The 16,554-nt window shown below is 39.5% G+C and overlaps 1 protein-coding gene across 2 annotated transcripts; it reads left to right on the top strand.

Annotated features, from left to right (window-relative positions):
• Positions 1 to 2,770: 2,770 nt before the first annotated feature.
• On the top strand, positions 2,771 to 15,268 carry LOC306918406 (tumor protein D54-like). 2 transcript variants are annotated; one of them, XM_079496067.1, is made up of 9 exons: positions 2,771 to 2,922; positions 4,588 to 4,712; positions 5,894 to 6,042; positions 9,228 to 9,275; positions 11,088 to 11,189; positions 12,556 to 12,582; positions 13,528 to 13,554; positions 14,705 to 14,753; positions 15,054 to 15,268. In XM_079496067.1, the coding sequence occupies exons 1-9, from the start codon at positions 2,907 to 2,909 to the stop codon at positions 15,111 to 15,113; spliced, it is 603 nt and encodes a 200-aa protein (XP_079352193.1). In that variant the 5' UTR covers positions 2,771 to 2,906; the 3' UTR covers positions 15,114 to 15,268. The 2 variants fall into 2 exon arrangements, with proteins under 2 accessions (XP_079352193.1, XP_079352194.1); XM_079496068.1 differs by lacking the exon at positions 13,528 to 13,554.
• Positions 15,269 to 16,554: the final 1,286 nt, after the last annotated feature.

Here is a 16,554-nt window from a genome sequence, read left to right as displayed (position 1 = left end):
GTAGATTGATGGAACAATCAATCTCTGTCACTCTCTACTCTTGAGTCTTTAATACAAGTCTGTGTGAAGCCAGCGGGAGGTCATTTTTCTTTTGATGTGAAGGCTGCCTACACGAAAATCTGTAAAAAAGAAAAAAACACAAATAATTCCCAGCATTGGGAGAATATGATTTTTTTTATTTTTGTATTCATGTCTTCAGGGCAAGTCCGGGTGTTGACTGTTTTTTTTGGTCCAATGCTGTAGTTGTTTATCATTGTCGAATATTATAAATCATATTTTAGAGATGCATAAGAAGCTCACAGAAGCCAAATGGTCTGTGAGGGGTCGTCGGCATTACAGGCAGCTTCTTTGAACAGTACTAACGACGACAGTTTAGACGTACACTATAGATTCTTTTCATACCACTGAATATGCATAATAATAATATATTGCCACAGAGTTGTGTGAAATTGCCATGAATCCCTTCTCTTTGCCACTTTGTTCCATGACTGCTAATAACGTGTTTAAATGGTTTACATTAAAGGGTGGGCCGCTTCACCGCATGCCCGCCCTGCTCTAGTGACGGTATGGGTGATTGACCCCTGTAACCCCTGATAAAAAAACAAAAACAAACAAAACATATATGTTACCTGGCTGTCAGCTGTTTCATTGACATACTGGATGATAATATTAATGTTCTACACAGTCACAGTCGAACGCAACGTGGCTCCTTTTCTACCGGCGGTTTGAACCGGTTCCGTTCCTCTTTTTCTCCCCCCCCCCCCCCCCCCCCCCCCCCCCCCACACGCCTAATTTTGAACCAAATGAATTTGGTTCAGATTCCTTAAAATTGTCTCGGAACTGGAACCAAAACAATACTTCTTCTTGTCCTGAAGTGGGAACCAAAAGTGTGTTGTGTCACTATTCAGGTTGGAAGATACAAATATTTTTTTGGAAAATAAAAAGAACGGAACCAGTTCTTGGACCAAAGTTCTTTAGGTGGAAAAGGGGCCTGTGTGTTAAAAAAATGTAAAAGAAATATCTATATATAATAACTCTAATTGATCAATGATCAGGAAACGGCTCCATGAAAAATATCTCGAGACAGCATAATAGTGTATAGTGTAACTATAGTGAAATGGTTATATGATGCATTTTATTTGGACCATAATTTATTTCACTACTTTTGTCATGTTTCAAAAATGATGACTGGCTATAACATTTCAATGGTATGGTGACGTTGTTGTGGTAATGTGGCCATTAAATTTTGCGACGCATGGTTTAATGGTTTCTAAAAAGAAAAAAGAAAAAAAAATATGGTTGCTTGTACTGTACATACACTCTTAGGCCTACAGTATATATGACGTGTAAATCTTGAACCTTTTATGTTGTAGCATGGTAACTGTATGTGTGTCTGAAAGAAAAAATAAATGGATCTGATTTACTGTTGTTGAATAAATGTTCCTGAACATTTGGGCCTGCGTCGCTGCCTGTGGGTGTTGTCAATATCAAATTCAAAGAAGCTTTATTGGCACGAGAAGAATACGTTTTAATTGCCAAAGCAAGTGTCAAATGTTATTGTGTGTATTTTACACAGCTGACGTTACTGCGCTGCAGTTTCAGTATAGCCAGCAGATGGAGACAAACAACTTCTTATCTTGTTGAGAGTCCATCACATAATATGTGTGCTTGTACAGTCTGTAGTGTAAGCTATTGATTGATTGATTGATTGATTGAATACATAATTAACAGTTTGCAGATTTTAAACCCAAGAAAGCACTATTATGGCTTGTTTCCATTGGGGTCCTTCATATTCAATTAATCTTGATTCTTTACTTAAAGACGACTGCATTACAGAAAATGTCAAGTGGGGAAAAAAAACTTTATCTCAGTTATGTTCTATTGAATTATATGTATTGACAGTACAAAATGTGTTTTTGTATAATAATACAATACTCATCTTAATCCTTTCCTCGTTATCATTATTATTGCCATTATTTGGCATCAACATAATGCAGCAGTGAGCGGCATACATTTTTACAGTAATATGAATTGTAAAGTGATGTGTGTGTTTTTTTTAACCCTATCTGCATTCTGCCCATAGGCTACAGAGTTAAAAAAACAAAAAAAAACAAAAAACATCACTTTATTAATTTACTGTTCAAACTTAACCTTTAGTTCAAACTGAATTCTCTGTTAATTACTAAAGAGCTTAGCTGGAGAGACAGGGTCCTCATCTGGCAGATCTGCCAGAAGAGCTGGGCAGTCAGTCATGGGGCCGGGGCTGAGGCTGAGCCAAAACAAAAATAAAAAGTTATTTAAAAAAAAAAGTGTATTTTTTTGGGCCGGTGAAGACCACAAATGCCAGGGCTGATTTTCTGTGCCAGATCCGTCCCTGGACAGTTTCCAGGGAGATGCTGGCAGTGGCAGCCGCAGCCTGCTGCATCATGGCACCATGGCTGCCTGGCACCGATGGACTCCAGTTACTCCAGTAGAGACATTCCCTCCGATTCCCTCCAGTCTCCAGCAAAGCCTTTGAAAAAAAGAAAAAGAGCACGTGTAAAAACAGTGACAGACGTGGTGGACAATTAAATATTATTCATATAAACTGAAATACATAATATCTCAGTAGAGTTATGTAGAAGTTATGGAACGTACCAGTGGTGGTGTGTACCGTACGGCGTACGCCCCACCACCACCCACACAATAATATTGTAAGAGGTTTTACAATGTCATCATCCTCATCACCCTCAGCTGTGAAAAGACTACAAAATTGCGTCGCACCTGGGCACCGGTGAGTGACGTCATCAAGTGTCATCGTCATCATCACCGCCATCATCATCATCATCAGCGTCCTTGTTGTGTTAAGCTGCGTGAAACTAGCCTGCTGCTCTGTGTTAGCTTGTTTTAAAACTATCTCTGACAATATGCACAGGCAACAAGGTAAGACTTTTAGGAATGACTCCCGATGCTGGAGGAGTATGAAATGCTGCCCGTTTCCAAATGGAAACGCTGTAGTTGTGTCTGTAATATGAGCTTTCGCTTTGTGTGTGTGCGTGTTCATACTGTGAGAGTTGCTGTGTGTGTGTGTGTCTGTGTGTGTGTGTGGTGCGGTGCAACTGTAGATGCTGAGTCCATTTAGCCGCAACAGGTACAAGATGGAGAACTATCTATCTGTCAGCACTATGGACAGAGACATGTTTACATATTATAATAAATGAATCATTATCATAAATTATACTATCGACAGACATGTTTATTATAATGAATCATTATCATAAATTATACTATGAACAGCAACATGTTTACATATTATAATAGTAAATTAATAATTATCATACATTATACTATGGACAGACATGTTTATTATAATAATGAATCATTATCATAAATTATACTATATGAACAGCAACATGTTTACATATTATAATAGTAAAGGAATAATTATCATACATTATACTATGGACAGACATGTTTATTATAATGAATCATTATCATAAATTATACTATGAACAGCAACATGTTTACATATTATAATAGTAAATACATAATTATCATACATTATACTATGGACAGACATGTTTATTATAATTAATCATTATCATAAATTATACTATATGAACAGCAACATGTTTACATATTATAATAGTAAATGAATAATTATCATACATTATACTATGGACAGATACATTATTAATGAATCATTATCAGTGACACTGTATGTTGGACTCATGCTATATATTTCAATAATTATTACAGGAAAATAATTATTACAGGATAGGTGGGCACTATAGAGACGTATATGGGCACCTCAATGTAAAATTGGGTATCTTATTTTGTCAAAATTAAAAAATACAATATTTGAAAAATGGTCTCAAGTAATGTACAGTATAGTATGCTGTGAAGATGCACGGTACATCATTATCAGACTTGATTTTATCATTCCACTTATTGCTTATGCCCCAACATGACTGGATATACAGGTTTGTAGCAATTTGAAGCAGCTGTAGATGTATACTTTACTTAAAAACCTTTCCCATAGGCCTGATGTCGAAATAAAAAAAATGTCTTCTAAATCCTCCAGTTTTCTGAAATAAATATTTTCACGATTTTTCAAAAATAGCAGACCTACAAGCTCGTAGCGTGCCACTCGGTGGCGCGCTATGAGCTTGTACATCTGCTATTTTTCAATAGCTAAATTATAACAATGTTTAAAACACCAAAAGGGGTTCCCGCCCAAAATGGGATATATATATGTGTGTATGTATGTTTTTAAGATTTTGGAAAAGAACAATAGATTCCCACTTCCCACCTATGCTGGCTGTTACCCTATGGCCAGCTGAAGTCATGTTTCCATCTGCATTCTTGCTTTTACATAATAACATAAGAGCTGTAACGATCGCGAAGTTTTAGTTGATTTGTCATACAAATGATCGCGATTGGCATTCGAACATAATGGAAGGTGTAAATAAATAAAACATGCATTTCTCTTCGCCTTGTTTAGGTTTCGTAAACAAAATTGCACGGGGCAAATAACTACTGAGACATTATGTAATTCAGTTATGAATAGTATTTAATTTAATTTACATGTGCTCTTTTTTTTTTAAGGCTTTGCTGGAGAGAATGTCTCTACTGGACCATCGATGAATTTCAGCACTCGACCAATAGATGACTGCTCACCCCCAGGGCTTACCGAGGAGGAGTTGGACGATCTGAGAATTGAATTATTAAAGGTCTGGATTCATAGTTTTCTTTTTTTCTCCAGAGAACACTGTTGTGTTCAACGATAATGTATACTATATCGTCGCTTGTCACGTCACGTCATGTCAAATGGTTGATGAGATTTAGGGCCGATTCATACTCCTATTTTACCGCTGTTTCGGCGCTGTAGTGCCGAAATGATTTCGGCTCATCATACATTTTCAGTAGCACCGAAGAGCCGACTTTAGGACGGTACCCGCCCCCCGAACCTCAAATGACGTCACATTGTAGGCTCTACAGAGCCGAACCGACTTTTATTCGGCTCTAAAATAGGAGTATGAATCGCGCCTTAGCCTCTCAGACACAAAGCTAAAGAATATTTTGTTGTTGAATAAGATTTTGTCCACAACTCCATGCTGTATTGATGTTGGTACCATTAGCAGAGATAACGGGCAACGATCAAAAATAACACTTCTAATCTACATTCTCTAATTGTGTAGACGTCTTGTAAATTAAGTCACGATGCAGATGATTAACAATACTTGAGAATACGTTCTCAAGATCTATAAGGGTCCATTTGGAGGTTACCAACTCTCCATCATTTAGCTCGGGACCACCTGGAACCCCCTCAAGGACCACTGGTTGAAAACCACCGCACTAAAGCCTCAAAAGTAGCACATCTCAAGCTTGTAGATCTTCTACCTGTGCTATTTTTTAATTTGAATCCTAAATGGTAGGCATGTAACGATATCTCTTATATCGATATATATCGATATCAATCCTGACGATATGAATCGATTCATTGAAATGATAGTCACTTTCAGTAGTAGAGCACTGTAGAGGGGAGCTGTGTGTGTGTGACTGTGCCCAGGTGATGATGGTCGTTGATGCTCATCAATGAAGGGAATTATGTTTCTGCACTGTCAAAAGTAATGCTACTTTTTTGCAATGTAGTTAAATAAAAAATCTCAGGGGGGAAGATAAATTATATAAAATTAAAAAAACAGTAATTTTTCTTTAAAATATATATATATATATTTTTTTAATATCGTGAAATCGTATCGTGAACCTCATATCGTGATACGAATCGTATCGTGAGTTGAGTGAATCGTTACATGCCTACTAAATGGGTATAAATAAGGCAAAATAGTATCATGTCAATTATCTGTTATGCTATTAGGACATGTCAAATGTGTTTATTTGCCCTACACAGACTGAGGATGAGATTCAGACTCTGCGACAAGTTCTTTTGGCCAAAGAGAAGTATGCGTCGGACATCAAGAGACAGCTGGGTCTGAGTCCGCTCAGCAACCTCAAGCAGAACCTGTCCAAAGGCTGGCAGGACGTCCAGACATCAACCCCGTGAGTGAAGGATGTTTTAACACATTATTATACAGTTAAAACTCAATGGTCGCCAAGGACTTATTTAACTTCTTTTTCATGATGTCCTGGAGCGCCAAGGACGTGTTTTTCGTGTTTTAAAAAAACTAATTTATTTTTAGTTTTTTTTTTAGACTTTAAAAAAAATATATATATATATATATATATATATATATATATATAAAATAAAAGAAAAGATATATGGTGGCGGTCTGGGCCTTTTGGCGCCCCCTGGTGGCGTTGAATGAGTTTTAAAGGCCATTCACTAGTTTTAAAATGTGTTTTGAGTCAAGTGATTGGCATAGTTCACACAAACTATAAACAATACAATGGTGAACCATATAGTTATAGTACTCTGTGAGTCTGTGTAAATGGCGCTTTAGACCAGAGTATGATTTTTCTATCTTTGTATGTTTTGAAAACAAATCATTTTACACATTTCTCTGAAATAAATCCAATAATGTAGAAACTGTTTTGACCAACTGAAATAACTCGTTGCAATACTTTAGTATGGTCCTTTAGTTTTTGCCCTACTGATTATTTATACTACATCCTCACGCAGAAGCACCGAAGTAGCAGATCTACACGCTAGAAACGCGGCGTTGAGCTTGTAGATCTGCTCCTTTTTTTTCCTTTTTTTTATTTAAACAGTTTCGGACATAAGAGGTCTCCACCTGACAGACGATATGACGAGTCTTGAGACAACTTGTTGGCGCTACAATGAAAACTAATTAACACCCCAAACGCCCGCGGTTATTTAATCCATTAAATCATAGCCCCCACCGATGTATAGCAGCGGAGCACATTTAGCGACAGACCGGATGTTATCCCGGATGTGGCTGAAGTAGCTTGATTTAGCCAAAACAATCTCGAGGCGATCAACAACGGGAAGTATGATTTAATTCTAACGTGACTAGCGACGGGACCGCAATGGGCCGTCTAACACATAATCTTTTCTTAGAATTGGACGGAATGATTTAGATCAAGAGTTATTCACGTTTTAAGGTTTTCGAATCTCGTCGGCTAAAATGGGAGGGGAACATTTTCGATGACGTCCCACCGGAAAATAACACAGACGCTCCCAGCCTGTGGAGCGATGTGATCGGTTTTGATATCAATAATCTCCGTCCTTTTGATCAATCTCCGTCCTGAGTGCTGGGCGTTACTAATTGAAAGGGCGGAGAACTTCATCCTGTGCGCTCAGGGTGTTAAACATACACATACATCTCTGCTGTCAGGAAGAAACCACCTAACTCCAAAATGTTTTTTCAGGAAATTAAGAAAACCTTATATACTGCCTTTAGTGCCTTATCAAAGTTGGTGTTGTGACTTTATATATTATCAATTACTTACATGAGACAGTTTGAGGGTCCAATGGAGTTAAGAGGTTTTGTCCCAAGCCTTTTTTACTACTTTCCATTGGTTCAATATTTTAGAAACGACACACAGACGTAAAGGGTGTTCAATAAGCATTGATGCAAAAGAAAAAAATCAAAAACCCCAAAAAGGGAGTTATGAGGTTTCCTCCCGACAGCAACGATAGGCCTATATTTTTTGATGTTCAGACTTGGTTTGAATTAGATTCCCGTCTTTATTGACCAGAAAGCAGGTATAAGCTGCCAATCTGAATTTGGCCCTATAGTGCAGTGGTTTTCAACCTCCATATCAAGGAAAATTATTTATTTGGCGTTTGAGCTACGGGCCATCAATTGGTGACATTTCTGCCTTTTATTGATAGTTTCAAGTGGAGATTGACAGGAAAGAGAGAGAGAGAAGGTGAGAGACTATAGAGCGTCGCAGTCCCGCCCCCTGTCATGGCCCAGGAAATGATTCCCATAGACATTTCACAAAGTATTTATTTAAAGACAGTTACGCCGCGGACAAAGCCAACTCGAGTCGTGACAAATCATGACAATAAACACAATATTTTGGACCAAACAAATAATTACAAAGAAGAAAAACAACAAAAAAAGTGTTGTAACCTGCCGTTTTTTTCTTCTTTCTAATTCTTTGTTCGGCCCAAAAAATTGTGTTTGTTGTCATGATTTGTTTGTTGTCAAAATTCCCGAGATTCCTTGCGAAGCCCCACGGAAGCATGAGTGTGCGTCCCAGAGCGCATGTTCGGGTCTGATAAGTCCCGGAAAAGATGCGCTGTGATTGGCCAGTAGTCACTTGAGTGGCAGCGTGACGTAGTGTGCCGTCCACTCTTCCGGCGTACCAGTGTAAATTCTTCCGCCCTCCCGTCTACACACATGGCTCCAACGAACTGCAGCGGCCAATGAGGCATCTATTGTTTTAATATCTATGGGAGAGACATGCAGCAAAGGTCGTCATGAACGGGACTCGGAACACGTGACACTGTCAGGCCAGAGCCTATATGTGGCATGCGCCTGGACCTCTAGGCCAACGGGCACCCAATGGGCAAATCTTTATCAAAATAACAATTCTTCTACATTCTCTAAATGTGTAGTCTTCTTGTAAAATGAAGCAATACAGATGTTTAAAATTTTAACTGAGAGGGTCCATTTGGTTTCATTTTATGCTCTCAAGAGTTAAACATCTAATATGGGTCCATTTGGTTAGTGACTCCATCATTTAGCTGGGGACCACCTGGGACCAGTGTTTTTGGCAGCAAATTTTGATTTTAGTCTCTTGAATAGTTTTCATTTAGTTTTAGTCACCTGGAATGTCTTAGTCTAGTTTTAGTCGACTAATATCATAGGATTTTAGTCGACTAAATCTACAGTTTATTTAGTCGAACAAAATGTATTTTGGCGGTTCTTGGTGCCGTCGTAATGACTGTTTTTACACTTGCTGAAAATAGCTGATCTACAAGCTCGCGTTGTGAGCTTGTGGATCTGCTATTTTCAGCATGGAACCAATTGTAAAATGACTTGTAGTGGATCTCTTGTCCACTAGTCCCTTCCTGACATTTTAGTCTAGTTTTAGACATCATATAGCTTGGTTTCCATTTCGTTTTCGTCAGTGAAAAAACATTTTTAGTCGACGAAATCAACACTTGCCTGGGACCACTGGTGGACAACGACCACTCTCCACCAGTGCCATAGGGTTACATTACATAACCACATGCGTGGCTGTCTGTCATGGTCACTGTTAAGTGTTGCTAATCCTCCGACCTGTGCATGTTGCTCCGTTTCTTTCCGCAGATATATCACAGCCTCTGCCACGTTGGACGACATCAGTCGCTCTGAGGCGTGAGTAGTAGTGAAGTATTTAATGTTCTACTAAAACACTGTCTAGACCAGGGGTTCTCAACTCGTGGGTCGCGACCCCTCGGGGGGTCGCCAAATTATTTTAGGGGGTCCCCAAATTATTTTCAAAAAGATTTATTTTCACGATTTTTCAAAAATAGCAGACCTACAAGCTCGTAGCGCGCCACTCGGTGGCGTGCTATGAGCTTGTAGATCTGCTATTTTTCAATAGCTAAATTATAACAATGCTTAAAACATCAAAAGGGGTTCCCGCCCAAAATGGTTTAAGGTTATTGTAGCAGTCAATTTATATTGGGGGTCGGGAGGGGGCGTGGCGGGGGTCCCGAGACATTGCCAAAGCATTTCCGGGGGTCCCCGGCCAAAGACGTTGAGAACCCCTGGACTAGAGTAGTAGATTATATAATGATTATGATGTTGTTCCCATGGAGCAGTTGTTGTTGGTTCTGTTCCACTCGCATGTTGAAGAGGGAGGCAGCTCTTGTTTGGGACACTGATGGGATTCTCCAGATCAATTAGGATCAGTGAACCTGTTAATAGCCTGACTTAAGGCAGTGTGTGAGACGGCACTGCAGGCAGCGTGAGACTGCAGTTTGTTTGTCTGAAACGCAAGATGGCAGCGTGGTTCTCATGACCACATCTTATTGACAGACGAGACAGACAGCATCTTGTGATGAGTGTATCTGTATACAGTACATTGAGCATATGTCAGTGGCGTGCACACATAGACACTAGGGGGTGCTAGAGCACCCCCTGCCCTTTTGGCAATGTGCCCTTTAGAAAAAAAAGGAAAAAAAACATATTTGTTTCTTTTTTTTTTTTCTTTTTTTTTGTACAGTTACACTGTACAGTATGTGGACCATGGTAACATTGATCAATTCTTGATAAAAAGCTTCTAATATATTATTTAGGCCCCACAATCTATAAATCTCACTATTAAGGCAACCGGCCGGTTCCACGCGCTGCACAAAGTGCCCTTTTTTTCCACTTGAGCACCTGCCCCTCTAAATGTCTGTGCACGCCACTGGCATATGTGATTTACACCTCTCGGATTCAGAGTGTATACAGTATGTTATAGCTGCTTGTGTAACACCCAGAATTCATATTCAGGGTCTCCTGCGTGGGAAGACACTAAAGGCAACATCCTAATGTATAAAAGAGTGTCGTAATGGCTTATTTTACACTTGGTTAGTTGGTTGCATGCTGAAAGATCTACAAACATAAAATGACTTGTCTTTTAGTTATACTGGGACTCTTCTCCACTAGTCCGTCCCCTGACTTTTTAGGATAGTTTTTATTTGCTGACGAAATTGTCAGTATATTTATTTAGTCTTAGTTTTAGGCATCGGAGCTTAGTTTTTATTTAGTTTTCATCAGTGAAAAAAAGTATGTCTGCGAACATTTTTGGTCATAGTTTTAGTTGAGGAAATGAACTTTGTTTTGTTTCGTTTTTGTTGTTTTTTTTTTTGTTTTTTTTTGTCTTGTTCCTGTTAACTGTTTTTTTCCTGTCTGTCTTTGTTCTTGTTTTTGCTTTGTTTTTTTGTTTTATGTTGTGTTTGTTTGTATTTGTTTTGTTTTCTTGTTTTTTTCTCCCTTCTGTTTGCTTTGTTGTATTATTTTACATATGAAAGTAAATTATTTGTTAGAAGGGTAGGCACAATAAGCTTAGGCTTCAGCCTACACCTTTTTGGTCAATATTTCTTTTTGCAAAAAAACACAAAGCAGGCACTGTATTGTTTTTAATGACCAAAATAAATAAACTCTACTCTAACTGTGGTTTCAATGGCTCTACTGCAGGTACAAGAGGACCCAGGAGACCTTCTCCCAGGTGGGTCAGGTGACCACCGCTGCTCTGTCCAGTGTGGGTATGGCCCTCACCAGGAGACTGGCAGAGATGAGGTAACGGCCGTCGTACTGTCCTTAACCCATTTAGACCTGAGGACGCATCTGTGTCATATTATAGCTTTTAATGTTGTTCTCCTTCATACTTGACTTCACAACACTCTGCTCAGGGCAGATTCACACCGAGTCTTTTTGATTCAAACTGTTCCCGAATACGCCTGGTCCCCCCCCCCCCCCCCCCCCCGCTGGCCATGATTCACATTGAAAAATACAATAGAGCCACTAACTAAACGCCAGGTGCAGCTGGGCCTGAGGTAAATAATAGAAAAGACAATAAGGTCCGCACACTGGACTAAGCGCCAAAGCTTAAATATGTATTGAAGGTTCTTTACACCAAAGTGGACATGACTCTTCATCAGAAGATGACGGTCTGAAGAGCCGTGAGGCTCGAAACGTCATGTTCACTTGGGTGTAAGGAACTTTTTTTTTTAAGCTTTGGAGCTTAGTCCAGTGTGCGGACCTTATTTTCTTTTCCATAATTCACATTGGCCTTGAGTCTTCCGCCACCCGAGTACACGACTACACTTCACTCAACTGTATTCAATGCTTTCACATTGCATCGATCCGTATCCGAGTACACTTCAGTCGGTCCCCGAGACTACCTCCATGCCGTCCCCGGGAACGGTTGGGGGATCCCTCCCAGGAACGATACGCTGCTTTCACACTAACCACAACATCTGCCAAGTGGTCCCGAGTGCGCACCCGCGACCATAGTGTGAATCTGCCCTTATATTAATGTTCTTCTCCTTCATACTTCTCTCTTACTGTTCTTCTTGATGCCTTCATCTTTTCTCCATTCTCCATTTTCATTTGTAGCCTCAAATTGTAACCGTAGAGCAGATGGATTTCTGTGAACTTCATGTTCTCTAGTTGTGTGGTAATATAATTATCCTTTATGCTGATATGCAAGAAAAGAGAAAATGTCACCACCGCATTCCTAGAGAAGGTCATGGACAGGAACGCATTCAGTAAAACTATGTAGTTTTTGCCTCTGGGAGTATCACCTCCTTTTTTTTTTTTGGGGTAGAATCGGGAAATCGCTTTGGGTTACCTGCTGGTTTTTCTGTGTTTATTTCTCCTAACAACACTACATTAGGGCAGACTGAGAGATTATATAGACAGTGGACTGTCTTGTGTCGTAAACACAATGAACCTAATCCCATCACACCACCAGTAAACATTAAACGTAATCCAATCACCACGCACCCCACCAGTACATCTGAGCTTAACGCAACAATAGCTTTCCAGTTGACCAGTCTCTGCTGCCCTCTGAACTTCTGTGAACACGCACTCTGTGATGACACCATGTGTGTGTGTGTGTGAGCTAACCTGTGTGTTTATCTTAACCCCACAATGTGAACAGAGCTCTGCCGCTCCAAGGCCCACCCCGGTAAGACACTTTCGTTAAGTGGTAAGACCAATTTAGTCTCATTGGAATGGTGTGTGGGCACTTTGTTTGAAGAGCACTTTGCATGGGTTTTTATCATGAAGTGTGTATCACTTCACTGCGTCTGCAATTTGAATGCAGTGTCTGGGTTTAAAGGAGAATGACCGATTAACTGTTTTCTTGCCTTAATCTGATATTATATCCAACGACGAGTGGGTACATGTGAAAAATTACATTGCATCCCAAGATTTTTTTTTTATTTTTTTTTTACCCATTCAGGACAGGAACCCCTTTTTGGTGTTTTAAGCATTCAAAAATAGCAGTTCTACATTATTATTGCCTCTGGTTATTATTATATACCACTGGTTAATGGATATAATGACCTCAGATTATGACCAGAAAGGGGCTTGTCCGTAATTATTTTGGTTAAAACAAAAGTGCTTTAAAATGTTATAGAGTGTTTGTTTAGTATCTGTGGTCCACCTGTCTCTCCAGCTCTTTTATAAATACAAAAGTACTTAGTTTTCAGGTGGGTTATTTTCATACAGTCACGAGAGAGAACCCCTCAAATATCAGTTTTGTTCCAATTTTGTTGGATCCTGTTTGTTTCACTCGTTTATCCTGTGTGAGTTCTCTCTCCTGATTGGATAGAATGGTGGATCCTTGTTCTTCAACAAACACACTATAGCAATGATTTATGTGGGAATGTAGAGCTATTTAACACTTTTAACGCAACAAAAGAACATCAACCAAAATCCACTGTTGGTTAATTATCATTAAAGATTTATGAAACCAACTGAAAGGTATTGTTTCTGAAATGTCTGACGGGACTAACCTACATGATGCTCAATGTCAAATCTCCTTTATCCTTCTGACTTTAACTCTCTGAATCTAAAATCTAAACCCTCCTCTCTCCCCTGTCCTCCCCTACACCGCCGACACACACAGTCACGCCATAAGTGTGCCTACTATGAGGTAAAGGCTTTACGATGGTTTGCTTCTGCTGATGCTGTTCTATGGTTTGGTAGTTACTGTATGTTGATCAAGTAGGGATGTCTGTCTGTACTGTACATCAAAGTTGTTCTCAACCTTTTCAGGCCACGACACCCCAAAATAATCCTATTTATTTTGAACTGGGGACCCCCACAAAATATGTGAACTGGGGAGTGGGACCCCCCACCCTGATAAGCACTGAAAATGTAGTTTGACTCGGTTCCACAGATACATTTGTGAAAATGGCAGATCTGCAAGTTCACACCGCCCCCTCGCAGAGGCGTTGTGAGCTTGTAGATCGAGTATTTTCAAAATCTTTGACTTTCATATTTTTAGGTGTTTAAAAGGTCCTATAAGTCCTTTAAATTGTCACTTCACTGTCATCTGGAGAGACTCCAAAATCAGACTGAGGACCACTGCCATACATTATGTGCTTCACATAGAGCAGTGCTTCTCAACCAGTGGTCCTTGAGGGGCTTCCAGGGAATCGTGGCAATAGTGGTCCGACCTCCCTTTAGTCCGACCATTACTAACACTAACCCTAACCTCACAGGAAGCCACGGGTGATTTGTAACCCGTGGTACGGGTGATTTGTAACCCGCAGCACAGGTCGGACTAACGGGAGGTCTGACTTAAGGGCAGTCCCCAGTTAAATGATGAATTGGTAACCAAATGGACCCTTTTAGATGTTTACCTCTTGATTTATTTTGCATGATACAATACTGTCGTATGCGATGAATTTTAAAATGGGGATTCAGTTTCGTTGCTATAATATTTCTAAACATCTCGATTAATTGAAAGAATCACTGAGAAAATAATGGTTGCAGAACACCCTGTAGCAACAGTTTGAAGGTTTTCCGGCGAGCATCTATTTTATTGGCAGCATACTATTGGGCTGTAAATCAGATCTGGTTGTTGACAAAACAAGTGCATCTTTGGGAAATGCGACGCTAATGATGCTTTCAGTATTTTTATTGTACTTGTAAGGCGATGAGCCTATAATGCCATTTGCCAATAGAAGAGGCTCTTCAACTTGCTTCAAGACATATTTTTATGATTTGTAGGTAACTGATCTTTAATATTGTATTTGTTACCTCGGCTAAATGTAATGTATGTTCATGTTTGCCTTTAGACATTCCTCTACATTCAAGTCTTTTGAAGAAATGGTTGGCGGTGTGAAGGTGAGTTTTCCCGAGTCTGAATATTGTCACTGTCGGGTGAAAAACATGTTTAAAACGTTACTTTTCAGGAAGATATAGTCTGTGATCCAATGGATACAGTGCAGTCTCAAGTTAATACTTTGTAAACAAACACAAATAATAATAATGTTTGTACAGTACAAGCTCACAACGTGTCGTATAGGGCTACTTTCCACAACACTTGAGGAAGTAGGGTGTAAATGTTCAAAGCATAAAACGTTGAAATATGGACTGAGAAGGTTTTGTTAAGTCGTTGTCTTCTGTGCTGCTGTTCACTTCCAGGAGAAGGTGACGGGTGGTGGTGGTGGTGGAGCAAATACTTCAGGTTTCTACATGTCCTAACTTCTCAACATGGACCCTTCTGATGTAGACCCACACATCTGGCTTTTCATAACTTTTTAAAATCCTAGCACTGATGTCTTTTTTCTGAATGTAAAAACATGTTTTGTTGTGTAAAATTGCTGTGAACTATTTATCAGTAAATCATTTCAAAAACGTATTTTTTTTTTTGCATGTTGCTTAACCACTTAAATCCTACTATGTTTTATGTCATACTGAAAATGACCTATTTTTTTGGCAGAATGTGTGTGGATTGTTGGACTAATATGACATGGCCAGAACAGGGATGCTATGCTAGGGCTAGTGTACAGTATTTGAAAGTGCCGTTCTGCAATAATTGTGACAAGTAACGATGCCTGACAATGTGCTTTAAAAGCTGCTGCTAAACTCTGGCCTGACTCAAAGTTCCCTCCAAAGTTCACTAATGTCAAAGACATAATAATATGAAGAAAACACAATGGTATAACAACTCAAATAAGTAGAATAAACCTTACCTTTACAAAACGGTAGTTTGTGGCTTGTGAAAATACCTCTTTTAACATGGAAGTCTATGGACCGCAGAAAAAATAACACCATTAGCTCCAAAAGGGGGCGTGGAAAGGGGGTGGGGAAATGCTGTGAGATAGGCCTATTGGGTTGCTTGGACCAAAGCTACTTCACTACATTATCTAAGCTCGAACAGTAGAGAGGTGATTATTATAATTGTTTGTCAACGTTACATTGGCATAGCCAGGCAATTCACTTGAAAGTGCACATTGATTTAAAGTATGCCGCCAACTAGGAGTGTGCAAGTTTGCCCAGATGCACTAAAGTAAAAGTATCATACTAAGTCTGGACAAAATGTAATTGTATCAGAACTTGGTGTAAATGACCACCTCCTGGGATATGAGTTGCCTGCTAGTCATTCTTGTCTTAATAATGCAACATGAGATCACAGACTCGGACTCCTCAAGTTCATATGCAGGCAATACGTTGTTTTCATCTGGTTTGTACTTGTGTTCTCATAGAACTTGTGTATGAGTTTGTTTAACTAGGGTGTCATTGTTGGTGTATTTTAACTAACGGACCATATCAATTTGAATGGAATCCTGGCTGCCGCTAGTCATTGTGGGCTCGCTCCAACGAGCACGCAATAGTTCTATGGTCTTATTTTCTTGGCATCTTAACTACTCCCACATACTTTGTGCTAGAAACCTAGTTCAAACTTCATGTTCAGCTGTATTTTAAAGGTTTTTGCATGAGGAAGGGTCCGATCTTTCTAGGTTCTCACAGAGGTGTTATCTGTGGTTGCTATAACAACGCATTCAAACCTGGACTGGATCAGGGAATTGTCTACTGTACATTGTGAGTTCTCAGCGAGCCCATGCAGTTTCTGTTCTTAGTGATATGCAGGTAAAGGTTAATCTATATTGGCTACCTTTCTGTGTGCCTATCAAAAATGTCA

The sequence above is a fragment of the Electrona antarctica genome, assembly GCF_951216825.1.
Source record: "Electrona antarctica genome assembly, chromosome: 2".
Taxonomy (NCBI): Eukaryota; Metazoa; Chordata; class Actinopteri; order Myctophiformes; family Myctophidae; genus Electrona; species Electrona antarctica.
Note: the sequence above shows the minus strand (reverse complement) of the source record. Positions and strands in the feature narration are given on the sequence as shown.